Source organism: Sardina pilchardus, chromosome 10, assembly GCF_963854185.1.
Source record: "Sardina pilchardus chromosome 10, fSarPil1.1, whole genome shotgun sequence".
In the NCBI taxonomy this organism is placed as follows: Eukaryota; Metazoa; Chordata; class Actinopteri; order Clupeiformes; family Clupeidae; genus Sardina; species Sardina pilchardus.
The window spans coordinates 14,722,000-14,749,392 of NC_085003.1; the positions used below are offsets into that span (position 1 = coordinate 14,722,000).

General features: G+C 43.3%; 4 protein-coding genes across 4 annotated transcripts in view; 2 read left to right on the forward strand and 2 right to left on the reverse strand.

Annotated features, from left to right (window-relative positions):
- Positions 1-2: 2 nt before the first annotated feature.
- On the reverse strand, positions 3-8,879 carry acsbg1 (acyl-CoA synthetase bubblegum family member 1). Its single transcript, XM_062546572.1, has 14 exons — positions 8,768-8,879; positions 7,601-7,668; positions 6,958-7,232; positions 6,730-6,818; positions 6,528-6,648; positions 6,351-6,431; positions 6,086-6,235; positions 4,876-5,052; positions 4,391-4,572; positions 3,590-3,823; positions 3,161-3,378; positions 2,447-2,586; positions 1,904-2,150; positions 3-678 (listed from the first exon to the last, which is right to left on the reverse strand). Exons 1-14 carry the CDS (start codon positions 8,851-8,853, stop codon positions 602-604), a joined length of 2,145 nt encoding a protein of 714 aa, XP_062402556.1. The 5' UTR covers positions 8,854-8,879; the 3' UTR covers positions 3-601.
- An 871-nt stretch (positions 8,880-9,750) lies between these two features.
- On the forward strand, positions 9,751-14,428 carry dnaja (DnaJ heat shock protein family (Hsp40) member A). The gene is made up of 8 exons (XM_062546575.1): positions 9,751-9,888; positions 10,134-10,276; positions 10,658-10,835; positions 11,120-11,224; positions 11,477-11,704; positions 12,072-12,302; positions 12,607-12,707; positions 13,386-14,428. Exons 2-8 carry the CDS (start codon positions 10,145-10,147, stop codon positions 13,605-13,607), a joined length of 1,197 nt encoding a protein of 398 aa, XP_062402559.1. The 5' UTR covers positions 9,751-9,888; positions 10,134-10,144; the 3' UTR covers positions 13,608-14,428.
- Positions 14,429-14,846: 418 nt separating this feature from the next.
- Positions 14,847-16,720, reverse strand: rps27l (ribosomal protein S27 like). The gene is made up of 4 exons (XM_062548267.1): positions 16,562-16,720; positions 15,760-15,868; positions 15,454-15,564; positions 14,847-15,060 (listed from the first exon to the last, which is right to left on the reverse strand). Exons 1-4 carry the CDS (start codon positions 16,565-16,567, stop codon positions 15,032-15,034), a joined length of 255 nt encoding a protein of 84 aa, XP_062404251.1. The 5' UTR covers positions 16,568-16,720; the 3' UTR covers positions 14,847-15,031.
- Positions 16,721-17,836: 1,116 nt separating this feature from the next.
- The window catches only part of rab8b (RAB8B, member RAS oncogene family), a 15,721-nt gene continuing 6,164 nt past the window's right edge, over positions 17,837-27,393 (forward strand). The window contains exons 1-2 of the mRNA XM_062546694.1: positions 17,837-18,044; positions 24,522-24,582. Of these exons, the coding sequence (XP_062402678.1) occupies positions 17,921-18,044; positions 24,522-24,582 (185 nt within the window). The 5' untranslated portion in view covers positions 17,837-17,920. The remainder of the gene's footprint in view (positions 18,045-24,521; positions 24,583-27,393) is intronic.

The window sequence follows — 27,393 nt, forward strand, 5'->3', positions numbered from 1 at the left end:
ATGAAAAAGAAGAAGGTCATGAGATCATGTCCCAATCAGTGTGAGTGTCTTCTAGTAACTAATGCTGTAACCCTTCTCGTACATTCCAAACAGTTGTTGATTAGTATGGTGATACAATGTTGATCAGTGTCTGTTTAAATGGAATGTGTGACCTCATGGATGCATGCCTTCCGCTCCTCTCCTCTCTGAGAGTCTACCTCATGACGGTGCATCTATTCTAGTCATCGGTTGCATCAATTTCATTTCCATGAGAAAATCACAAAGTAACATTCAACAGCCCCACAGGGTGTGTAAAATATTTACTCATACTGCGAACTGTGAGAACAAAACATACAACAGTGTAGTGTGGAACAAGAATATTCCAGCTATTGTCCTAAAATTCCTAGACAAGCAGTGTTGTATGCTAGGCTGTTGTGGTAACTACAGGGTTGTAAACTGATTGCTCTATGAAATCAGGCACTTGGTTAGAGAATGACCATAAATGTCTTTGTAGTGCTATCTGGATGCTTCCCTAAGATTCATATTAAGTTTTTACAGTCTGTAGGTCCACAGGCAAAATACTGGCATTATTTATTGCTGACTGTGAGGAGGAGGATTTGTCCTACTCCTTGTAGAAGTTCTCGATCTCGCTGTGGTACATCTTCAGGACAACAGGACGACGCAGTTTCATAGTTGGACCTAAGGGTTGGATATGATCAGATATTAGGCATTTAATTGCAGAGACATTTTTAGGAGATTAACTCATAACCTACATCCTGGCTGTCACGGCCTCTTGGTTTACATACTGTATATCAGGAAATACTGAAGCATTAACATTCACAGACATATTAAAACAAAAAATAAAGTGTGGATATTTCTGAGGATGATTGGGTACAGATTTGGAGAACCCAGCACTCCACTGCGTCGTCCTGTACATGGAGAGAACATTGCTGGAAGAATGTAATACCATTTTTTATTACCCCTCAGCTTAGAAGTAAGTACACATTTGTTTCACAACCCTGTTGGAGAAAATGTGGTGAGATGAATGTGAACCACGCACACGTATTCTGGCTTTGCCCTAATATTATTCAGTTTTGGGATGAAGTACACTTAGTTATTGTTTCAGTCTTGGGTTATCAAATACCCAAGACTTCCACAGTATTATATCTTGGTAACTTGGCAGGAAACATTGTGGCTAAGCCAGACAGATATATATTCAAAATCTTGATTGCAGCCAGCAAAAAGGCCATAACAAAAAAATGGTATAAGCCAGAACCACCAGACAGGGACGACTGGTTGAAACTTGTGAAAGAGATGTACATAATGGAAGACTTGACACATAGGATAAGGTTGCAAGTTGATAAATGTGTAGAAAAATGGTTCAAATGGAATGTATACATATCAATGACAGACTGACTGAAATTATAGGCTACTTTATCGAATACTTTAGAAACATGCCCATCCAGATTGTGTTTTTCCTTTTGTTTTTGTTTTGTTTTTTGTCATTGTTGTTGTTTTGTTTTGATGTGTATTGTTATGGTAACTGTATTGTCGCCACTGAAATATAAAAATAAAGTGTTAAAAAAAAAATAAATAAATAAAAAGTTACGGCTTGGTTTTAGTCTGAGATAAAATGTGTAAACATTTTTTTAACAGACTTCTGCTAAAAGTGGGGTAGATGACAACAAACCCCTCTAATCTGAACAGCCTTGTCAGCACATAGAAACTTCCTGAGAAAGGAACCCGTGACTACATTAGAATCTCCTGACAACATGCTCTCTTGTTCTTCAGAAGCTAGGAACAAGAAGCACCAACAACAATATGGCAACATTGTCATGGTCATATTTAGATGGGGAGGGGGAGTAATATCTTCCCATCACTTTTCACATGGCTAGCAGGTTTGGTGAGAGGTGAGACACCTTACCTAGCTCGCCTCCTGAGATTGAGAAGTCTCTGGGCAGTATGGTCCATTTCTGTATGCGCTGGGCATTGGAGGTGGCTCTAGAGTTGACCTTGTTGATGGCCTCCTGGATGGACTGGTACACGGCATTGTCTCTGCTGCTGGTGATATCGGACACCTTGGTAGACTGACTGCCCAGGTGCTGACAGAACTCCACCGCCTCCAAGCTCAGGTCATCCATCGGCTCCATGGTCTCTGGGTTACTCAAGCACTGAAACAGGGCAAACTGGGCTTACAACATACAACTACAGTATGAGATTATGGTATACTATGCCACAGCTACTAACACCAGCAGCACGCCACACAACTGTAGCTCCCATTTGGCAAGCTCAAAGCTCTCATATTTCATCTTCTTTTGTTTGAGCTCGTTCAATTCTTCATGGCTCACCACACAAGGACATTACCTCAGTGATTGCAGTGTGGCCATAATAACTGCATTATCTTTAAGGTCATCCTCTCACCGTAGCCGAGTCTTTCCAGACAGCCGGCCACAGCAGTGTCGTTTACCTTCAAGGTGAGCAGCATGGACAGGAACTTCCTCTTGTCCCCGATCAGCATGGCGCTGCTGATGATGGGAAGCTCTTTCTTCACCGCGTCCTCGATGGGAACAGGGGGAATGTTTTCTCCCCCGGCTGTGATGATGAGCTCTGTGACAAGACAGCAGGGGCACAGTGACCTCTCAAGCTGTGCCACATCAAGAGAACTAATCAAAAGGACATTTCTCAAGACAGAAATAGACAGAAAAAAAGACGACAACATAATAAGAAATGATCTAGGATGCATTTTTCAAGCTACATAACATCAAGATGACATGGGAAAATGTCAAAGATGATGGAAAAAGTCTCAAATATTGGGTAATCTTTTTTCAATACATTGAAGGAAATATGTAATGGAAGATTTTTGAATTACAATGTCAGCTGTTGAATCTGTATGATTTACTAAAGGATTTGCTTTTTTTCAGCTACCATTATGCTTCTGATTTGACCTCTTAGCTGGCCATGTGTTATGGTGGGCACATTGGTACATGTATTGGCTAGCTGTCACATTATCCAGGAGGGTGTAACATGTTGATGCTTAAGTCAAGTCAAATTAAGCCAAGTCAGGTTTTAATGCATGTAACCTCAATTAGTCATACATACTTTAAGTTTTTGTTGTTGTCAAGGACCACACTGCAACATAGAATATATGCAGGTGCCTATGTACACCCATGTGATAATGTACCTTTTATCCTTCCAGTGATGTAGAGGAAACCCTCCTCATCCAGCTTGCCCAGGTCTCCCGAGCGTAGCCAGCCCTCCTCGTCCAGAGCCTCCCTCGTCTTGTCCTCCATGTTGAGGAAACCCATGAAGACGTTTCGGCCCCAGAAACAAACCTCCCCGGTTCCTTCCGAGTCAAGGTCAGCCAGTTTACTCTTGCAGCCTGGAACCACTTTACCACAGCTGTAATCACAACAATCCTCAATTATATTCAAGTATTGAATAGGTAACAGTATTGAAAGGTAACAATTAACTATGCACTATACACATTGGTTGATTACTGCACTTACTCTGCATTTTTATTGAATGATTTTTGCATTCATATTGTGAATTTGAAACCAATATAGACAAGAGAGACAGGATGGGCAGTATGGGAGGTGTAAGGGGTGCTTACCTGGGTAATTTGTAAGCCTTAGGACCTGACATAAAGTGGGGTCCCGTGCTCTCACTCATGCCGTAGGCTTCATACAGACGAATGTTTAGGCCCAAGAAGAACTGGATTGTTTCACTTCCTATGGGGGCAGCTCCAGAAAAAAACTTCTGGCAGCAGGAGAAGCCCAACTCGGCTCGCAGTTTCTCTAGAACCAACCCGTCGGCCAAGGCAAAGAGGAAAGGCTTCTCCCCATCCCTGGAAAACAGGTGAGAGGCTTGCATCAGCATCAAGTAAGACTCACTCTTTTCACAACCTGTTCGGCTCATCTACCTATCCACTTCAATCTTAGTTACAGTAATTGTTATTAATACATTATCACTGCACTGAACTGCATTGCATTACATTTATATCTAATCTTAAACCTCAGTCTATACTAATATTGCTCTATATTCCCAACTCTTAGCAATTGTATATTGCAGCTTGCTTGTGCCTGTTGAGGTGTCCACAACCATGGTAACCTTGACAAGGACAACAAGGAGGCGAACATTCCCAGCCGCACTCCCCTCTGGACAATTGCATTACCCACCCATATTGTCTATTTATTAGCAAATGTACATACTGTATTTATTCTTATACTGTATGTACTGCCCTTCATTATATTCTTACTGTTCTGTATTTCTATTATTTTATGTTTTATTTGTTAACCGTGAGAGCAAAGATTATCTAGAGTCAAATTCCTCAGTTGTTCACGCAAACCTGGCCAATAAAGCTGATTCTGATTATGAATTAACAGATGGATTAGGGAAATCAGTGTTTGCTTACTTGTTGGCACACCTTTGGTTGGCCTCCAAACTCACTGACATGGCCCACGCCACCAGTTTCTTTTTCATGTAGCCACACTGAGAGATCCCCTCTTTGATCTTCTCCATCATTTTCTCCCAAACGCGCGGGACTCCCATATGGGAGGAGGGGCGCACTTCCCTTAGCGTGTTGATCAAACTCCCCTGGATCAACGACAATGCGGGGAGGGTGCATGAGAGAGTACACGTTGGATCAGAGTAAGCTTATCAGATGGTTGATTTGAACTATAAACGAACGTCATTGATTATTTGTTTCAGGTTAGGATTCTAGTAATGTCAGGAGGAAACACATAGATAGGACTTTAAAGTTTCCTGGTGAAACACTGAATGAAGCATGCAACATAACTAAGTCACCACATCTGCTCAATCGGTTTGTATTGTTCTTCGTCTTCCATAACTGACATCTTAGTGATCACAAACACCTCCCCCATGCACAGTGTCTCCTACCTTGAGAGCATCGGGCTGTGCAAAGTAGACCAGTTCTCCCCACTGGATGCCTGTCCACAGGTCGTAGATCTGGGCGGCGATGTGGCTGAGGGGCAGGTAGCTCACCAGGGACTCCTGTTTGGTGTCCGCCGGCTGCATGTCTCCTGCCCGGCTAGCGTGGATGGCTGTCCAGGTGATCTGTGATTCACCAGAGCACAGATTAGCAGACACCATCACCAACATGACTGTGGGGTAACACAGGACAATTACTGGACAGGTGAGATCTGTTTTGCTACATTTGGGATGCATAAATAATAAATAGGTAATGAGAATGGTATGGGAAATGCATGTACTTGAAGTCAGTGTTTACAACTGAGCTCTTTGTGGTAACTAGAGTATCACCTCCACTTACACTATATTGCCAAAAGTATTTGGTCACCTGCCTTGACTCACATATAAGTGACATCCCATTCTTAATCCAAAGGGTTTCATGTGACGTCGGTCCACCCTTTGACCATTCTTCCAGAAGCGCAATTGTGAGGTCATACACTGATGTTGGACGAGGAGACTGCAGTTCTAATTCATCCCAAAAGTGTTCTGTCAGGTTGAGGTCAGGACTTTGTACAAACCAGTCAAGTTCATCCTCACCAAACTCTGTCGTCCATGTCACTAAGGTCCTTGTTTTGTGCACTGGTACACAGTCATATTGGAACAGGAAGGGGCCATCCCCAAACTGTTCCCACAAAGTCTTGGTTGATGTTGAAGCACTCAGAGTTGGTTTCACTGGAACTAAGAGTGAAACCAGTGGTGACTGTGCACCAGTGCACAAAGCTGCAAAGGGTGGACCGACGTCAAACCCTATGGATTAAGAATGGGATGTCGCTTAAATTCATATGTGAGTCAAAGAAGGATTCGCCGTCTATGAGGTAAGCCCAAAGTTCATCACTCATGTCCATTCAGTGTCTTACACATTTTCACATCATGACATCAAACATCATGAACATCACAATTTTGTTGTGTCTCATCACAGGTTCCAGATCCTGATGTGGAGGTAGATGGAGATGCTGGGCTCAAGGGATTTAAGCAATATGGCACAAGTGAGAGTGCCGTTGATAGCTGATATCCCCATGGTACTGATTCCACAACTACTTTTGGCAATACAGATATCACATCAGTTTCCATGAGTCTCTCTATCCAAATCTCCATGGTCCATAACCAGAGGAATACTCACATTATCATGACTGAGCATAACTCCTTTGGGCATGCCTGTAGTCCCGGAAGTGTAGATAAGAACACAACACTGATTGGGTCTCTGGCTACTGATGATGTCATCAAGTTCCTTATCAGGCACCTCCGACCCCAGATCCATAAACTCCTCCCACTGGTGAGTAAATGAACGTGGTTATGGTGTTTGTTTGTGTGTTCAGTAAAGATCGTTCTTGCCATTGACACGATAAGATCAAGATTAGAAATACACTGCAGTGTTAAACGTTCACCGAGTAGAGATTGGGTAGCTTGTTTTGGAGAGGCTCAGAGTACTGCACTATGGCTTTCAAATGGGGCAGCTGTTCCTTTATCTGCATAGAAAAACACATCCATTTATCAATGATTCATGATCAACTGTGTTACTATATGGAGAGGTTATATAATATGATTCACATCAGACCTGTTACCTGTAAGATTTTGTCCAGTTGCTTTTGGTTTTCCACTACAATTATGTCAGCTTTAGAGTCACTGGCCACATAATGACAAGCCTCTGGAGAATTGGTGGCATAAATCCCTGTCATAATACCCCTGAAAAAAAAATGAAAAAGGGTGACAGGTTAGATGTTTGATTAGATCCAGGGTACTAAACTGTGAAAAAGCAAATCTCACCCAGCAAGGATGCCGCCGATAGCTGACATGAACCACTCTGCAGAGTTAAACCCCAGAATGGCTACACTATGGAACCGCTCTAGACCAAGCTTCAGGTAGCGACAGGAATTAGACAAAATAAACACAAATTAACAAAGTACTATAAACACACTGATAAGGACCAAGAAAACAAAACAAACTGAACATCGTAAAATCAGATGAGCAGGTTAGATGACCATTGTCTCACACCTTAAGGAAACTCTTAGCCGCCTTTCGGCAGCAGTGGTAGTAGTCAGAAAAAGTAATCTTCTCCCATTTGTCGTTCTTCTTGGTAGCGAGGGCAAACACGCCCCCGTACCTCTGCACGGAAGCCAAGAACATCTGGTGGACAGTGACGGGCTCCTCTGGACAGTCCTCATCTATCCTGAGCAGGACAGAGTCACTGGCCTCCGTGGTCCAGAGGGACTGAGCCGGAGCCAGAGCAGCACTGGCCAACACCTCCTCCACACTCCTCCTCTGGGCTTCTGTGACAGACAGGGGGTTGTTTACACAAATCACCGAGCTCAGAATCTTTAGAAGAGAGCATGATCTTTTTTGCTGAAAATGTGTCAAGACTGATAATGTAAACATTTGTTGTGCATTCAGAGAACATTGTTTCTCTTATTGTTATTGTATTTGTTGACATTTGTAACTTAGCAAATGCCTTCAAGCACCCTTCCAACTTCACTTAAAATCCCTAAATAGATATTAGCAGCATTAGCAGCACTCCTGCCCTGATTAAACATATCTGGCCCTTCTACGTTCTGTATCCGGTTAGTCATCTGGTTTAAACCCCGCTGTTTCATTCCCTCATTCACACACAGATTTGTGGGGACCATGCAGGCCTACTCACGGGAGGCATCCTGATCCTCTCCCTCCTTCTTGGGGTCTGTCATGGGACCCTGTGGCGTGGAATCCAGGCTACAAGGCACAGAGAGAGAGAGACAGACAGAGAGAGAGAGAGAGAGAGAGAGAGGAAACAGGTCCCTGAGAGGACGTTGGGCTCAACCTCCCCTGGAGCTCTGGGGGCCTAGGCTGCCACTGCTGCTCCCAGCAGATCACATGGGCCCTGATGCCCAGGGTTATTGTCACCGCACACAATGTCAGACTTTTCGAACTACCCAGCCAAAAGCCCCCAGTGGCTTTGTTAGCTGAGAGAGGAGCAAATAGAAGGCCAGGGAACAGGTTGTCCCCGTAAGCATGGGACACTTTTTCTTTTTCTTTGAAATAAATTGAAATGTGGGTGAAAGGCAGAAAAACTTGGGAAATACGTGCATCTCTGAATATTTAGAAGGCTGTAATGAAGTACTTTCAAAGGGAGGAATGTTTTTTTGGTGCCGGCTTTTTCTGAAAAAAAAAAGAAAATCAACAGGCCGGCTAAAACCTGGCAGCCACATTGATTTTTCACTTCCGATCCTCATTCTGATTCTGAGTGTGTTGGTGGCAAGGACAAATAGCGCACCAAGGTGACAGCTTTCTTTCCTCCTCCAAAAAGGTCACTGTGTAAGAGGTTCTGTTTCAGTTCTTTCAATACTTACAACAATAGATTTTGATGAAGTCAAAATGTTCCAGTTCAGCTCAAAACGAGTGACGATGAGCCAAAATAAATCTATTTAGCAGACGTGAAACTGAGAGCTTATTTGTGAGTGCTGTGACAGCCTTCTGTTTTTTTTGTTTTGTTTTGTCTTTTTGCATGATTCTTATATTTTATCTTTTAACATCGTCTAACATTCTGAACAATATAGTGACATGATGTGGAACACTATCAAATCAGAACAAATATCAGGACAATTGGTAAAGCAAAACATCCAAATAATGCTCAATAAAGCCCATCATGCATATTAGGATAAAAGAAGTCCAGGTGCAGTATCCATTTTAGAGGTCCAGGACAAAACCACAATGGTGAACGATAGGCTTCTCCATATCCAGAAATGCCACCAACGTGAGCTCATGACTGCAGCATCTTAATGTTCACCCTATAACCTAAGTTAGGCTAGAAACGAATAACAGAATAACATACCTATTTCTTGGAATCTCCCCATTCTCATGGAGCTTCTCTTGCTGATCCAGATCGGGCAGCTGGGATGTTTCACAGCAACTGGCCATGATGCCCGCTGCATGCAATGTATGTGTGTGTGAGTGTGTGTGATTCTCTTTCCTTCCCAGTCCTTCGTATAATGAGGAGTGAGGAGTGCACTGCCCCCCTCCATTGAGTTTGGGGCTCCACCAAGGGTCACCACATAACTCTGCAGTCATGAGAAGATAAAAAGATTCGTCAGCCTCATCGGGGCATCAGAAACGGATTGACTTGTGCTGAGCTGCTGCTCTTTCAGATACAGTGCATGGTGCTCATGCAGTAAAAGTTTGGCTAGTTCAAAGTTTACAGACAGTTTTATGGGTCTGTGTCTTTTTAAGGCAAGGACATGCTCTGCATCTCAATGAGCTTGGGCCTTTTATATGCAAATGCTGAGATTTTCCTTTTAAAGAACCCACCTCTACCCCATGAGGTGGAGCTTGACAGACAATTTATTTGACATGTCTATTAGAAAAATTCCAGTCAACTGAAAATCCTCAGAATCTCAAAACAAGTTGGGTGTTAGGAAGATTTTGTTCAACCCATCAGCTAATTGACATAGTTTGTGAAGTGCAGTAAAATCAGGTAAACTGCAAATAGCCTATATGCATTTGAATGAAATGCTACAGGTAGGCTGTATATTTTTTCATCAACATAATTATGTCATTACTAAGATTATTTTCTAACAAAAACAGAACTTTTGGGGGTTATTTTGCACATTATTATTATTATTATTATTATTATTACTATGCCTATAACTAGGCTACTACTATTGTTGCTATTATTAAATGGACTGATTCAAACCACTATCCCACATCAACCAGTTCACGTCACCATTTAGGGCTACCAGTAGCCTACACCAGTGGATTAGGTGCGCGTTCTTGAGCACCCAGCGAAATTTCCGGCGTCGCTGCCTGGTCACTGCTCAAGCGCAAGCTCCAGAAAGTTCTGTATCGTACGACCTTATTTAAAGCGCATGCGACTTGAGAATCAAGCTTCACTGATAATAGAGGTAGCCTAACGTCAACGGCGGACCAACACCTCGCGTTTTGATAAAGGCAAATATAGTAAGTAAAATTTAATTTCGGCTTGTACCTGTCACATGTCAGTTTTCAGTTCATTCGCCTAAATTATGATAGGCTATATTGGAGTCATTTAGCCTACTGAAGTTAACGTTAGGAGGCACATAAACGCAGCCTATAAAAGCAGTCAATATTAAGACAGAATGTCAACACAGTTTTAAAGTTTACATTTGCCTCGTTTTCCGATCATTCATGGGTTTTTTTTTCCATTTGGTTTCTCCAATGACAAGGTTGCACAAAGATGGTTAAAGAGACCGGTTTCTACGACCTTCTTGGCGTTAGCCCCAAAGCATCGCCAGATGAAATCAAGAAAGCCTACCGAAAACTGGCCCTGAAATATCATCCAGACAAGAACCCCAATGAAGGAGAAAGGGTAATTATTGAGTCTTTATTTGCTTCCATACAGTGTTCAGCTGCTTGACGCTATCAGCTAGCAGGGCAGCTGCACTGGCAGTGACAGAAATGCCTAGAACTTTCTCGAAGTGGCTTTTAACAAGCTGGTCAAGCAGTTAGCCAGCTAGCCACTTTTGACTGCCTTCGGTGTCGAGGTAGCTGACAGATTGTTTAGATTTGCTTCACGCAGATTTGTTGAAATGATATTAAATGAAACATGTCCCTGTTAACGTTACATCCACTGTTGCATTAATGTTGCCAATTTGCCTTGATTGTGAAGATTCTAAGCATTTCTTTTTGACAAATTACTTTGGTTTGTAGATTTGCCATTTTATTTCTGATGCATCTTTTTCAATCATAGTTTAAGCTCATATCCCAAGCCTATGAGGTTCTGTCCGATCCAAACAAGAGGGACTTGTACGACCAAGGAGGGGAGCAAGCCATTAAAGAAGGGGGCATGGCAGGAGGGTCCTCCTCACCCATGGACATTTTCAACATGTTCTTTGGTGGTGGTGGAAGAACCCAAAGAGAAAGGAGAGGTAACAGATTCAGTCGTTTCACCCTGATTTGGCCATATTGATGTTTTATTATAAGTTATAACGCTAGGCATAGGGTAGTGAAAAATGTAGATCTGTGAAGTGATATTTAGAACATCTCCCTTGCCAAAAATAGCATAGTCTATATTTAAGCTGATTTTCGTGAGACCATGTTTGTCAGGTCAGTGGCTGTAGGGAGTGAGTGAGTGTGTTTGAGTTGAGCAGATTATGCGTTTGTGTAAATTACCATGAAGGCTGAATTAATTAATGATCTCTTTTTTTTGTAGGGAAGGATGTAGTTCACCAACTCAGTGTCACAATGGAAGAAATGTACAATGGCACAACCAGAAAACTTGGCCTTCAGAAGAATGTTATCTGTGAGAAATGTGATGGTGGGTATCAGACCTGTTTGTCAAATACAGTAGATGTGACTCATCACAGTAGATGTGATCATTGTGACTGTTCAACTGAAGACTGTTGTTGTCTTGTCATCATGTCATGCGCTGATTTGTCAAATATTTCATAAAATAACCATGCAAATAATTGGTCTACTTTGCTCTCTTTAAGAAGTGAATGATGGTTCAATGTAGCAATATTATTATATCATCATCTAACATGTCTAACGACTATGTTGCTCTTGGCAGGTTATGGTGGCAAGAAGGGCACCCTACAGAAGTGCTCCAACTGTAAAGGCAGAGGTGTCCAGATCCAGGTGCAGCAGATCGGGCCGGGCATGATCCAGCAGACCCAGAGCATGTGCGGTGACTGCCAGGGCCAGGGAGACAGCTTCAGTGCCAAAGACCGCTGCAAGACCTGCAACGGGCGTAAGGTGGAGCGCAAGAAGAAGATTCTGGAAGTGCACATCGACAAAGGTATGAAGGCGTTTTCTCCTTGGACACGTGTAGTTTGTGGCTTTTGTAACTACCATAAAGTTGAATTCAATCTTTTTTTTTGTATTGGTAAATGTATAGTAATGTGATCAGATGTTATTTGTATCCATAAGCCTTATTTCCCCCCAGAGTATGCCTGTATAAACATTTACTGTGTTCCAATAATAAGGATATAGAAAAATATATTGGTTTCTTTTGCTTGGTTTCTCTTTTTCTTAAAATGTGCTCAAGTGTTAATCAAGTGTACATTTCATTGAAATAAAATGATGCCCAGTGACAGTATTAACTATCATTGAATAATTGCTGTTTATGATCTGTTAAGTGACAACTGTAATGTTCCTCACTGTAGGTATGAAAGATGGTCAGAAAATCACATTCCATGGAGAGGGAGACCAGGAACCTGGCTTGGAACCTGGTGATGTCGTCATTGTTCTGGACCAGAAAGAGCACTCTATCTACCAGCGGCAGGATGACAACCTCATCACAAAGATGAATATCAAACTCGTGGAGGCGCTCTGTGGCTTCAAGAAGAGCATCTACACCTTAGACAACAGAACATTGATCATCAACTCTCCACCAGGTAAGCCCTGCTTCCTCCTCGCCTTGTGGCCTTTCTTTATACTAGATACTAGCAGTATGTCAGTGCTGCGAAATGTCTATTGGAAAAGGTCACACACTGCTGTAAGGTGTGCCCGCATGCCTTTTGCTATACTCTGGGGTGCGTTTCCCAAACCCATAGTTGCTAACTACTGTAAGTCAGCAACTTTGTTGGTTGCAATGCAATTTCCCATTGCCAACCAACTAAGTTGCTAATAGGTTAGCATCTATGGTTTTGGGAATCCACCCTGTGATGTTGAGGGTAATGTTCACTTGTTCCTCGGCAGGTGAAGTGGTGAAGCATAACGACATCAAGTGTGTCCAAGGAGAAGGCATGCCAGTGCACAAGCAACCATTTGAGAAAGGACTGCTCATTATTAAGTTCCAGGTATGTATACAGCTGTCGATATTGTGTATAAAGTGCAACTTTTTTCTATTCAAGAAGTGAATAGAAAAAAATAGAAATTCAAGATGCCGCTACACTTTCACGCTAGTAATATGAGATTCACTTAACATAGCAAAATCTATAACTTAATACATACATGTAGATCTTACCTTCATCAATGTAATAGTGGTGCTATTATTATTATTATTATTATTATGATTATGGTTTATTTAGATAGGGACTGATACAAAAACATAGACAAGCTTGAAAAGTTATCTGATGAATGCATCATAGTGTTTTTAGCTGATGCTAATTCACAACACTTGTCCCTAGTAGGGATTTTGTAAAAAAATAGAAATACAGATTGACAACATTAAAAATAAAGTAAAGAAGTGAAAAAAAAAACCCCAGAGTAAATGAAAAAAATAAAAATACAGGAGAAAACAGCTACTGCCATGCCTTGTAGTTATTAAGATGTTGTGAAGCATTTACTAAAGAGAGTGGAAGTTAAATGAATGGTATATGAAGAGTAATATTTCAGATGTACAAGTGTTGTTTCTGTCAGATTGTTTGGGCAGTCTTTGGGTTACTGTCACCATTGTATTGGCAGTAATGCATCACAAGGAGGCGGAAGAGCAGTACCATCTAAAGTAAAAAACACTTCTGTTGTTGTTCTCCCAGGTGGAATTCCCAGAGAAGAACTGGCTTCCTGAACACCGCCTCCCTCAGTTGGAGAGCCTCCTTCCGGAGCGTGACGACATTGATATCTCGGAGGACATGGAGGAGGTGGACCTCTGTGACGTGGAGTATGAATCCCAGCGGAGGAGGCAGAGCAGGGAGGCCTACGAGGAGGATGAGGAAGAGGGGCCCAGGGGCCAAGGCGTCCAGTGTCAAACACAGTGATTGTACACAGCCCTCATCACGTTCAAAAGGGGGAGGAGGTCATCGTGCACATACCAGGCGCTGGACAGGTGTCAAAAAACACTCCTGAATAAAAGAAGAGCCCACACACAAAAGTCCAAACACAAGTGTGCAACTTTTTTTTTTTTTATTCAAGAATATTCTTTTTTAGAACCTGTTCAGCCAGGTCCCACACCCTTTGTTTTTTTGTTTTTTTTTTAAATATATATACATAGATTCTGCAGCTGTAATGTGAGTTTACCTGTATACTCAACACCACTGTTCCAATTTCTGGATGGGCCATGAAAAATCTCCCACCTTTGAAGCCTTAGTGAAGCGTTAAATGGTTCACACTGACCACACAATCCAAGTCTGTACACTAGTAAATCATACTGTATGCTTCACCTGTCCACTTCTGTTAAACATGCTGGACCATATGAAGAGGAATGGGAGACATGAATATACCATGTCATTATGCAAGTTTATTTAAATATTTATTGTTCCCTCAATGGAAGTGGGATTTTTGATTGTCTTGTTTTATCCTAAGGAGTTGGATACCACTGTATTTTGCATGCATCTCATTAATGTGCCGTTTGTGTGTGGTGTACCTGTCTCTGTAAGTGGTCTTGTGTTATGCCGAAGTTTGTGTAGTTTTTGTGTTTGTGTTTGTATTTTTATTTTCTAAATGCACATGAACAGGCCCTTTATTGAGGATGACGGGTCATTATATGCTTTCTATGAAGGTAACACCTCCTCTCACAACACTGACCTGCACATTGTTATTCTTATTTCTCAAATAAAATCTGAAAAAGATTTCATGCATACATACAGCTGGTGTTTCCTCATTTGGAACCGAGACACTAGACTTATTTAACACCAAATGAATGCCCTCTTGACAATTACATATGCTTCTTGTTCGAGTCTTCAGGGGAAACGTGTACAGTAAAATGAGCTGTCAGCTATCGTTAAAAATCTGGATTCAGTAATTTAACAGACTTGTTTAGCTCACATGAGTGTAATACTTGTTATTCCAATCAGGCAGAAGTCTAGAGCAGTATCTTTTCCCTAATTGTCAGATCTTATATTAGGGATTCCTAAAGCTTAAATGATGGTATAGGGGGACGATATGCAGACTACTATCAAGTCATGTGTCTGTGTTGGTGACCAAATAGTGAATAACTGGTATAAAACATTTGCACATAGAAAACATATGAAACTGAAAGAAATGCACATACATGTATGTTTGCATGATAGTAGCGTCTTTATTGAGAAAAGGGAGACTGATGACATGGTAGAAACAACCTGCCATGTACCATTCATACATAATTACATATCAATACTTCATTCATTGCAATCAATGAATAGTTAAGGCATTGATCAGTGATGCCACTTCCGGCATGATCATTCATTCCATTTCATCATCCTTTTCAGTGTTGCTTTCTCCTGAAGGAGCAACCTGAAAACAGATTGTGGGAAAATGCTTAGTATTCCATGTAACGTTAGTTGCACTCAGTTATTGTAGCCTGCCATTGGGTGATGATTCCAGCACATTTTGTTTCACTAAAGCATAAATGTAACTTGTTACATCCTATTTCATCAAGTATGCTTTTGTATACATATGGGTACCATCTTGTATAATTCTGTAACACCACTGTGGGTGGCTCTCAAACTCTCCTCGAAGTGCGTTGCACTTGCCACTGATCTATAACTATTACTGGATAGATAGACTATCCCATGTTGACACCCCATCATTCTTTATCTAGATCAGTGAGGACAAGGATCGAGGAAGGGAGGGAGGGTGTATAAAAGACCAAATGAGAGGCACCCTGTGTGTGCAAATGGTGCATACCTTCTGTCAGCCTGGCCTTTCCACCCGTGGGCTGACAGAGCACTGTGGAACACCCCACACACAGCACGACTGTCTGGGCATGGCTGAACACAGTTGTGATTTTATAGCATCCTGTGGAGAAAGAAAATATCATACAGTAAGGAGCAGTAAGGTAGCTCATCACACTTGATTCAGTCCTGTGAATTGCTGAGTGGTTGGTTGGTTGATAGATTGATAGATAGATAGATAGAATAGATAGATAGATAGATAATTGATCCCCAAGGGGAAATTCAAGATAGTCTGTCAGATGGTCAGCTGAGTCTTTACCTGGACATTTCACATCCATGAAGTAAGAGTTGGGACACTGTACAAGTCTCTTTTTCTTGTGCTGCTTTCTCTCTAAGTCCAGAGAAGGATGGATCAGATCTTTTGCCAACTGTGCAATGACAAGAAAAAACAATTACAATTAAATACCCATATGTTTCTAAAACTATAAAACGTTACCGTCATTCTATGGCTGAAAGCGAAACACATTTTCGATCTAAAAGCAACCAAAGTGTCAGCCAAACCTAGGCCTACAATTTCACCAAAGACAAGACGGATGGGCGATGCAAGGGTTAAATTAATGAGATGACAACAAAACAAGCGATCACTGAATACTTTCTGACCGCGACACCGAGGAAGTTGAGTATATCGTCTGAACCTTTTATAAATCGCAAAACAAATGTGCTACAACATATGTTTGTTTTCTAGCACTGCGAACATGCTAGCCTGCATTTGGTGAGTTAGGGTTGTTGCTGGTGGGCTAATGCATTTAGCTACAATGTAAACATCCTTACAATGGCGTTGAAATATCAACAACATTTTTAACATAAGCGTCAAAGCATTAATACAAATTATAAACTTGAAGTGTTGTACTTGTATACGACTGACATGTGCAAAATAATATTAGGCCTGCAACAAAGCCTTTCTCGGCGCGCCATGTGATAAGAGGAAAACTTTTTCAATACGCGCACAGAAAACGCTACGAGCACCGCAGTCTAGTAGTACTGACCGTGATTTATCGACGCATACGATTGTCATAATATCAGATGTCTTTTTAAATGTAAAAAATAACAATTGTACTTACAGGCATTTTTGCGAGTACACGATTTTCACATACGCAGATTGATTGGTCTTCTCCCTGTACCTGAAGTTCGCTGCGTTGGCTGGTTGGATATCTGGGGCCGTTGGTTGCCAAGAGTGGATATATCAATCCTTTTTAAAACAATGCTCACAGACATGTTGAGACATGTCCCAATGAAGTGATTGTAGGTTTGATAGACTGTTTGGTTATGAGCTAGTATATCATACACTATGATTAAACAACTGGAAGAGCGTGTTAACCAATAAACTATTGTTGAAATGCTACATAGGCTACACGATTCGCACCAATTTTGGGTAGAGATGTTTTACGAAGAATTTCCCCTCGGGATCAATAAAGTATATCTATCTCTATCTACGAGCCTTGAAGTACCCTACCCCCAAACTGTCTCTTCACTGGCCAAATGTGCAAATACCCATTTTACTTTTGTGTAAGATGTTATTGAACAGAATTTCATTTATGCATGAAGCGCCATGCATTCTGTAGTGTGTTTTAAAGTATTGCAGTAGTGGAAATGAAAATAACACTGTCAAACAATTCAGTTATTGGAGGTGGAGTTCTCAGGGTACCAGCTGCCCAGTTAGGCCTATTACTATTTGACAGATCTTGCACTACATTTCAGAAGAGAAGCACCGAAGGCAACGACAAGTAGACCAGTGATATGCTATTATTTCTTTAAAAAAAAACAATCGTGAACTGAAAGGTCAAAGTCAATGAAATGCAGGTAAATAACAGATTAACAGTTGTGAAAGTGCGTAGGGATATCAACCGAAACTGCAATAGATTCACACAAATCCCCAATAAAACCGGTGAGTTTAATATATCTGGCAACCTGATGACGTCTTACTTCCGTGAAGAAGGCAGCATGTTTCATGCCTCGTTATTTATCGACATGTTATTCTGTACGAATTAATTTCGTATCTTTCTCAATAATTAATTCCTCAGAACATGAAAAAATATTTCTAGAGTTGTAATGTAATATTATCACAGTTCAGTGGCATACCACGCTGATACGTTATCAACTTGAAACAGCCCACTTAATTGTTATGGCATGTTTTAATTGCTGCACTACAAATACGATTTTAACAACAATAAACAGAAGGAGAAGTGCTATAGGATGTTGGTTGGTTGCACTAAACACAACAACATTACCAAACACACGAAGCATATGTGAAAACTACATTGCCCTACGCAGCCCAACGCGGCAGGACGCAAGCGCGTTGACGTCACATAATTGGTCCACCCTCATTCCTTACTGTATGAATTTTGGATCAGAGCTTCAGTCAAAGGACTTAACAGCCTGTTGTTAGATTGTCATTCGCAGGAGGTGGAACTGGGGGGTAAATGGCGAAAACGTACGACTATCTTTTTAAACTTTTGCTCATAGGCGACAGCGGAGTCGGGAAGACATGTCTGCTGTTCAGGTTCAGCGAAGACGCCTTTAATACTACCTTCATATCAACGATCGGTCAGTTCACCGGGTTCTTTTCTTGGGTGGGAGGGTACGGCTGCACCAAGGGCTTCTTCATTGTAGTTGCCTATTGCATAGCTAAACTGATTGGTTGGAAATTCACCAGGATTTGGCAAAGGCAACATGTGATCTATTGAGTACCGTTATGTAGTTGCAATTATGAAATGTAATAGGAGAGGACGTACAGGCATTTTATTAATTACAACATCAGGCTACAGCTCACACACGATTTCCACATGGAACATTTATGTATCGCATTCTTCTGTCACAAAGTACAATGTGTCCATGTTGTGAGTGTTGTATCCTCAATAGCCCATTGGCTCACCGAACAGATGTTTTAGTGCTACACAGGTTACCCTTTGAGGGTGACTTAGCCTAGCCTATTCTGACAACAGAAGGGCAACATTTATATGTGTCTGTGGACAATTCAATTTACCTAACACAGAAGAGGCTATTACTTTTTTCACTGTGAATAGTATATATTTTAGCAAGGATAGCAGTTGGCTGCTGAATTCCCCTCATTGATTCAGCTATTGACATTTATTGACACCACTCGCCTGAAAACAAATAACACAGGCCAACCTAGCTGCTTGTGTTGAACTTCTGAATTATAAGTGGTGGATACCAGTGTTATAGCCTAGTTCTTGTTCAGAACCTACTGTAGTGATATAGTTCATCATCATATATCCAAGCTGACCAAAGTCCTAATGACCTTACATGTTGGGATGTCAGTTCTTGTCCATAGAAATGGAAAGACAAAAAAAAAGGGATATGTTTTTGATATTATAAGTTTTTCACATCTGACTTTTGCTTATGACCAGACTTCCGTACCACATGGCGTAAAGAGAAGTGTCTGGCCTCTGGCTCTCATGGTGCTTCAATGATTCATAGAATACAGGGTTACTGAAGCTCAGATAGCCTCATGATTGCGCTGTTTGGCCTGTTGCTTTTGTATGTTGTGATATCTGAATGATGTAAGACTTAACTTGTTATGTACCACTTTTGCCATAATAGACAGCCTCGTAAGGCCTAGCATTTCAGACACTACCACAGTGGTTGTGTTGTGACTGTTTATGAAAGCCCCCTCCCCACACCCCCCAACTTCCTCAGAGTAATTGCCCTCATTTGACTGTATTTAGAAAAGTCTCATGTGCCAAGGCGCACCAGTTCTACATGTATCATGCCTACATACTCCATAAACATACGCAAGCAGGGAAAAAAGTGAAGTCTGGCATCCATTATTGATAGGCAGATTGTGTTGCACTTATGAAAGCTGTGCTGTTGTGAATTGCTGGGCAAACATGCCACTAAAGCACTGAACCAGTCCAAATGGGTGAGACTCAAATCGAACCCCACTTTTCCTCTTCTGATCTGACCATCCCATGGTTATGATCAGAGGATATGTGACATTGTTTATGTAAGATGCCAGCTGGGAAGGATTATAGTTTATAAAGTTGTGGAGAGAGAGCTCAGGTGGTTTATGAATTCAGTGTAGAAATGGAGGTTCACACCAACTTTCAGTTTCTCTTGTCACAAACTTCATGGGAATTTACCTGATTTTCCATGTTACTATTTCTGTTTGAGTTATATTATAAACGTCAAAAGGCACGTCTCACATGCTCAGGTCCAAAGATGTCCTGTCATTTGAATGGTTGTAAAGAGAAAGTGGCAAGCAGTTTGACGCGATTAATCTTGTGTTTGCATGGATGGAGAGGTTTGGTCGTTTCCTGTCACCGATTTCCGCCTGATTACGGCAGCGAGGCATTAAAACGTCATCGTCTGCCCTGCTTTTGTTTTCAACGGCGCCTTCGGCTCGCCGATCCCTGCTCCACAAGCTCAAGTGGACTCCTATAAAAAAAGTTCTGATTGTGTCTGTCCGCTGAACTCCATTTTAAAAGAGAGTATGTTTTTGAGTATGTACATTCCCTCAGGCAAGATGGAGAGTGGTTTGGGTTATTTTGGACAGATAGGGGGCTTTTTTTTGGATAGGAAAAAGACTTTGATAGAGCCACATTTAAAAGCAGCCTTCAGGCTTTGTGTTTTCAGTGATGTCACAAGACAATATGTTTTTTCCTCCTGCTTATGAAATAGAAAGCCAAAAATTCTCAGAAGAGAAGAAAGGGAAAATATCATGAAAAGGTAACTTCTGACAGTTCAGAATGACGCTATCCTGGACTTTGTTCTTCTGCCGGCTGGTACTGTTTGCTGAAAGGAACACTAGATACCTCTATCACTTATAGCTGTCAGAATCCAGGGGCCTCTCCTCCCCTCTCCTCTGATTAATGCTATCTTCACAGCAACATCTGTGCTGGGGTTGCTTCTCACTGAGCAGTACTCCACCTGCTAGCCCGGGATTTAACCTATCACCCAGAAATGGGAGCTGGTGGGTGAAGGGTGGCTCATACATAGGAGATAGACCATAAAAGCGACATAAGGGAAATGAAAGTCTTGCTCTAAGCATAAGTAAATCCAACAGTCGGCTTTACTAGCTGTTTTTTTGCTTAAGGAACTGATCTTGGCCCTTTGCTTAGTCATGATTTTTGTGGCCTTTGAAATTAAGCGTGGGCTTTTCTATTGACTAACTTCCCCCTCCAGCCAAGGCGCTTTGTGTCGACTGGACACACCATAGCTGTAGTGACCGGACCACTGAGACGTTCAATGCCTGTGCCCGTGTGAAGGCCGTACGAACAGGGCGGGTCTCGCTTGTTTTGCTTTTCCTTTGTCATGGTGGGAGCTGGTCTGGGCGTGCAGTGAAAGGGCTGGTGTGTCCTGGAGTCCAGCCCCTCGAGGAACAGAGGGCAGCTCTGTTACGAGCCACCGTGGGGTCGGGTCTCGTGACGCTCTCAACTGGTTTGGGCCGGCATTCTTCCGCCAGAGTTAGTAGCCCTCTGCTCCGCACCGCGCTGCACCATGTCCAGCCGTGAGCGACTTCCTCCCGGTGTCCAGCGGGTGAGCGACCTCAGCCCTGGTGGCAGGACAGCGCACTTCCTCCCCACAACACCTCCGAGCAGGAGAGGAGGCCCTGTCTGTTTCCTGTGACTCATAAACGCTCTGTCTCTGTCGTTATCTCTCTCTCTCTTTCCTTTACTGTTGCTCATCCTCGTCATTATCTCTCTCACTTTCTATCTCTCCTTTCCTCTCTCTCTTTCTCTCTCTCTCTCTCTCTCTCTCTCTCTCTCTCTCTATGTCGTTGTCTCTCAGGGTCCTAATTTGAAGGACAGGCGAAGTGCAAAGTCTAACTACAGTAGAGCTGCTGTAGGCGAAATCAATGTACTCATTTATCACCATGGGCAAGCCCTTAAGCGTGAACATTGATGTGCTCCCACTTGTCACACGCAAACTATAATTCAGGCATGAGACACTTTGCTTGTTTACAGACATTGCTCTGCACCTAATGTTTAAATTAGGGGCCCTCAGTGTTTCTCGCTTTCAGTCCTGTTACTCGTACTCCTCTCTCTCACTTTCTGATGTTCTCTCTTTCTCTTTTCTGATGTTCTCTCACTATATCTCTTTATCTCATTCTTATCTTTCTGTCCCTTCGCTCTTCTTCTCCTCTCCTCTCCACACCTCTTTTCTCTTTACTCTCTCTCTCACTCTCTTTCTCCTCTCCCACTGCATAATGCAATAAGCGTTGCAACAGAAAAAGCCACTTAGTTTGTGTGGTATGTCAACTCGGAGTGCGAATGCGGACGCGCGCAGCGTTCTCCGGATTCTGCAGAGGATGCTGGGACGGGAGGCATCGGGCCTTGGCCTGTGGGCTGCGGGCCGTTCCTCTGCTCCGGAAAGAGGTGGGCCAGCCGAGAGCTCATCTCTCACCACTTCCTCTGCTGCTGTGCTCAGTTAAGCAACCGTGTCCTCGTTCTCTGTCACCAGGTCTGAGTGAGCGAGCGAGCGGGGCACCACGCACCGCGCACAAGTTGAGATTTCTCTCGACGGTCGCCACTGGCCAATGAATCAAAATCAAATCTCAGTCCAAGAAGGTTGACCTATGTGGGTGCCCTGCACTGACCAGTAACCATACCCTTACACTGGCCCGTAACCATACCCTTACACTGCTAAAAGCCTTGGTGCCACTGTTGCATTTCGTGAGAGGGAATTGTACTCAACCTTATTAGCCCCTTACTTACCTCTGAAAGACTGAACTGTAAGTGTTCGCCATTTGAGTCATATAGCCTATATACTCTGGCTATTTCCAGCCCACTGTGTCTTTCCCTCTTCGTTGCTGGTGGTGTGTAGTGATGCTGGAGCTTTATTTAGCTTCTGTTGGTTGGCTGCAATATTAGCGTCCAAGACAAAAGAGGTGGAAAGAACTTTGTTCTGACTGCACGACTACAGTACTAGGCTGATGTGAACCCCTCACTATTTACACATTAGTTTAAACACGGAGCAATGAAGCATCTAATCAAACTCCTAGATCTTCACACCGCTAACGGTCTCTTAGAATGGGTTATTTAAAGTTGCGGTGGGGGAAATGACTTCACACTTTTGACAGCACAAACTGATCCAAGGCAGACAACTCTGTAGTTGGTTAGATAGCAGCCTACTGACCAGGTTTCCATCGTTTTCCATTCATTCTCCTGATGCCTTAAGACATACTAATAACACGTCTTCTGCGGCCCATTGTAGCCTTGCTATTATCCCACCCCCACCCCCTGAATGATTCCTGGATTTTTGAGGAGATGCGAGACACTAGCCATTGTGTGCACAGATGTGCTGGCTTCTATAGGGAATTGCCTAGTTCTGCAGTGTGACTGGCATACTTTCACAGGATTTACTCCACAATACGTCTGCCGTTCAATCCCTATTAACGTCCTCATCGCTGCTTTTCAGCAATTTTGAGGCAGGAGACGGCACGTGGTCTGTCCTTGTGGTGGCTGGTTAACGCTTACTGTAGCTCCATCCGTCTTCACTACATAGAAACAGCCATTCGACTGATCTGACTGCCTCGGTAAGCATATTAAACTGGTTTAGCACTTTGTGGTTTATGGTCCTCTGTGTAATTGCCTGTACGGCACAACATACTTTACTGAAATGATTTGCTGTGTGGACTTCACTTGGGCGTAAACATATAGCCTCAGTGCAGCTAATGTCCTACTTTACTATTGATGAAGTAAAACTTCAAAGATTGATTTCAAAAGAGCAGAAAAAAGAATGAGATAAAGAGTAAAGCCAACTACAGGTGTGCTGTCTGCAGACACCTATACTGTCATTTCCCAACTGTTAGCCGTGGTTTATAGGCCTACATTGATTTTGCTAAATTTCTTCACCTATGAGGTTAATACATGGGGGCAATTAACAGTGGTTTTAATATGGGTTTTTTTTCTTTTAATTTGCATAAAACACTGTGCCTTATACACAATGTGGCTAATATACAGGAAATTACTGTATTGCAGTATTTACTCTCATTATTTGAATTACAGCAGTTGGTTCATTTGGCAAAGGTTGGTATTCCAGTTGCTCCTTCCTCTTCTGGTAGAGTCTATCCATATTGATGGCTTCTTGCAGCAGCACCATCTTGGCTGCTGTGGGATATCGGTCTGTGGCCACCTTGAGGTTTCAGCCGTTGTTAGGGAGACGATTCATCATCTGGGCTCAGAGAGGATGTCACCGCAGGCCCGGCTCAGTCCAGTCTGAGGTCACACGCCGAGCCGGTTTACAGCACGCATAAATTACACCTGTGCTGCTGTGCGTGTTTGTGTGGACAATTCTTTGTCATGAGTTTCATTTCACCTCTAGATTTAGTCTCTGTTGCTACACACACCCACACACACAAACGCCCACACACACAATTTGTATACCTAATTTGGTTTGATTTGAAGTCAACTTTCATTTCATTCTGAATAATCCAGTAGATTAAAGCAGTTCGGCAATCTATCATCTAGCCCCTGAGTCGAGTTTTCACAGACTCAGGGGCTACAATAAACAGTGATCTGCATAAAATCACGCTGGATCATTTTCTACATTAATGATAGCAGTTACGACATGAGTGTTGATGGGCCTAGCGTGGCGTCTTCTCAGAAAGGTCAGAGGGCAGACTGGCACACAGACACACAGACACACAGACACACACACATACACACACACACACACACCCAATACTCTCTCCTATGGATCGTAATTCAAGCATGAAACATGAAGCATTATAGTAACCTTTGCCTTCTTTTTTTCCATTTGGCTTCATAAATGAGTGTAATGTGTGTGGGCTGTATGCTTAACCGTTTGATCTGAAGTATTGAAAAAAATCCCCTTGGTGAATCAGAGCAATAGTGGATCGCTTCAAGTGCTGTTACTCTGGTCTGAAGTTGTTTGTTTGAATAATTAAATGTTAATGGGGGGAAAGTCCTTCATGATCGTACATGTGGATCTCTGGGTGCCCTTGAGTGTCCTGGGTTCATTTGCATGTAGCGCATGTGATGGCTCTCTGCAGCCTTGTTAAACATGCTCACGTGGCTTCCCCCCCTTCTGTGCTTACAGGAATTGACTTCAAGATCCGAACGATAGAGCTCAATGGAAAGAAAATCAAGCTGCAGATATGGTAAGAGCCACCGCACGGCCGGCGCCACCACCACGACAGTGCTGGAACGCTGTCGCCATCCAGAGACATCTGTTCCTGTACGTCCGTCCGTGCGCTAACTCCCAGTCAGACCAGACGTGTATGTGTGCGGGGCGCCGAGCCTCACCGGGGGAAGGGTGACGAAGCACTTTTGAAACGCTTCCTGGAAATGCTATGCTGGTCTCTCTTCTCGTCCTCTGTCTTGTTTTAGATGCTTGAAACTGTGTTACGGTTGTGTAATATGGGCCTGAAACTACACAGCTTTTGGAACAGGCAGGCCAGAGATGACATGGTGATAGTCTCCTTTAACCATAGTATTAGTAATGTGTTGGTGGTGGTGCTCGTTAACCACATCACCCCCTATGATAGACACTAGAGTTAGGTCAAGCCTGAGGTGGTGATAGTTGTCCCTCACCACAGTGTCACAGTTGTAGAGGAGGGCTTTATGTGTTGTTAGTTAACCACACAGACTAGAGTTTCAAGAGATGTCAGTGACAGAGATGGTGACATCCTGATCTGCACAGATCCAATGATAGAGACAGTCCCTAAATGAGATTGTGAAAGGTGTCATTAGAGATCAGAGAGAGAGAGAGATCTTGGAGCGTGTTGAAGCACACAGATCCGATGATAGAGACAGTAGAGAGAGAGAGAGAGATGTTGAAGTACACAGATCCAATGATAGAGACAGTAGAGAGAGAGAGAGAGAGAGAGATGTTGGGGCGTGTTGATGCACACAGAGAGCTGAGGTGAGAGGCCAAAGATAATATGAGGACAGATAATCATCCATAACCTCACAGCTGCCGCTTTAGTTTAGATCATACACAGCTTCAATGATAGAGTCTTAGAAGAGACGGTGTGCTATCACAACTCCACAGCCCCTCAGCTCAAGCGTCCTAAATGGCATAGTCACCACCGACAGAGAGAGGCCTCAGATTGGGGACAGTCGCCACGAAGCCAGACAGACAAGAGACATGCTAGAGCTGTGTGAGGTGTGGTGTGTGAGGTATGGTTGGTGTGGTATGGTGTAGCTGCTATATTGGAGGTTTCAGTTGAGTTCACAGCTCCACTGACAAGAGACATGCTAGTGATAGAATGGGGAGTCTCCACTGAGTCCCAGAGATAGATAGAGATATAGATAGAAGCGAGAGCGAGAGGTGAGTTGTGAGCTGCGTGTGGTTCAGTTAGTGTGGCTCCTACCGTGCTAGAGAGAGACTATGAGGCGTCCTGAACCACTGAGCTCCCGTGATAAAGGCTAGAGAGAGAGAGAGAGAGATAGAGAGAGAGAGAGAAGGTGTGGCGTCCGGAGTACATTAATAGAGCCCGTGGTGAGATGGGGACTGTCACCAGAGACGGCGACTAGAGCGTGAGAGGTGGTGTGTGGTGAGTGCGCGGTGTGTGATGTGGTGTACTGTAGCCCCTCTGATGGAGACGATGACTTGGTGGTGGCCCCACAGCTTCAGTTATGGAGTCCTGAGGGAGAGAGGCGCCTCCAACCACACAGCTCCATCGATAGAGACAGGCTGTGGATGAGAGGATGTGCACCAGAGATAGAGACAGGTTGTGGATGAGAGGATGTGCACCAGAGATAGACAGGTTGTGGATGAGAGGATGTGCACCAGAGATAGAGACAGGCTGTGGATGAGAGGATGTGCACCAGAGATAGAGACTATTTACAGGGAGGCTGCTCCAGGCATGTAACTAAGGCACTCTGTTCAGCTGCAGATATATATATATATTCAGCTCTACAATACATACAAGGCCACACTAGACATGATAGCGGCACATACTGTACGCGCGAAAAAATGAGACCACCAGTCTTCTAAAACTGTGTGTGTACTTGTGAACTGAGCGCTTCAGTTGTGGACTCAGTGTAGCCTCCCTGTTAGAGTCAGCCTGTCAGAGCTTTTCGTGGCCTAGAGTTGTGTGTGCGTGTGTGTGTGTGTGTGTGTGTGTGGTTGGGGGGTTACAGGAAGTGGAGGGCGGCCTAATGACCATCACACTGGTCCTTTCCTTCCTCTTCCTCTTCCCTCCACGCCCATCCCCTCCTCCCTGCCTCCTTACGCTCACACACTCTTCCGCCCTCTCTCTCTCTCTTTTTCTCTCGCTGTCTCTCTCTCTCTCAGTCTCTCTATGTTCATTGGTACTAAGTGAGTTATGGAAAAAATGTGCCAGTGAAAGAATTTTGGAAGTCCAAGTTGAAAACACTCTCTTGGTCTATTTTGGAATCATTCCCTATCTATACTCTGCCTGACAGGGTCTCATTTCTCTCTCCCTTTGTTTTTCTTTCTTTCTTTCTCACTCACACACACACACACACACACACACACACACACACTCCATTATCCTGTCCTGTCCTTCTCTATCTGCCTCTCAGAGTCTTCATCTCTCTCTCTCTCTCTCTCCCTCTCCCTCTCTGTCCTCCAACTCTCCCTCCCTTCCTAATCAACATCCCATTCTCTCTCTCACTCTCCGTCTGTCTGTCTGTCTCTACATCACACAGGATTCTCTCCCTCTGTCATAAATATTTACATCAGAGCCCCCCGTTTCTGTCCGTCCAGTGAAGTATGGCAGGACGTGATGTCATGGTGCCCTAGACGCCCTTCCTGTGAAAGGTCACTCGGCTCACACAGCCTGCCTGACAATGTGTGACTAATGTGAAGGAAGGAATCTGTGCACAATGGTGGAGTGGGGTGGCGTGGGTACAGAGTGGAGGGGGGGGAGAGTAGAGGGCAGAGTGTGTGAGTGTGAGTGTGAGTGTGAGTGTGAGTGTGTGTGTGTGTGTGTGTGTGTGTG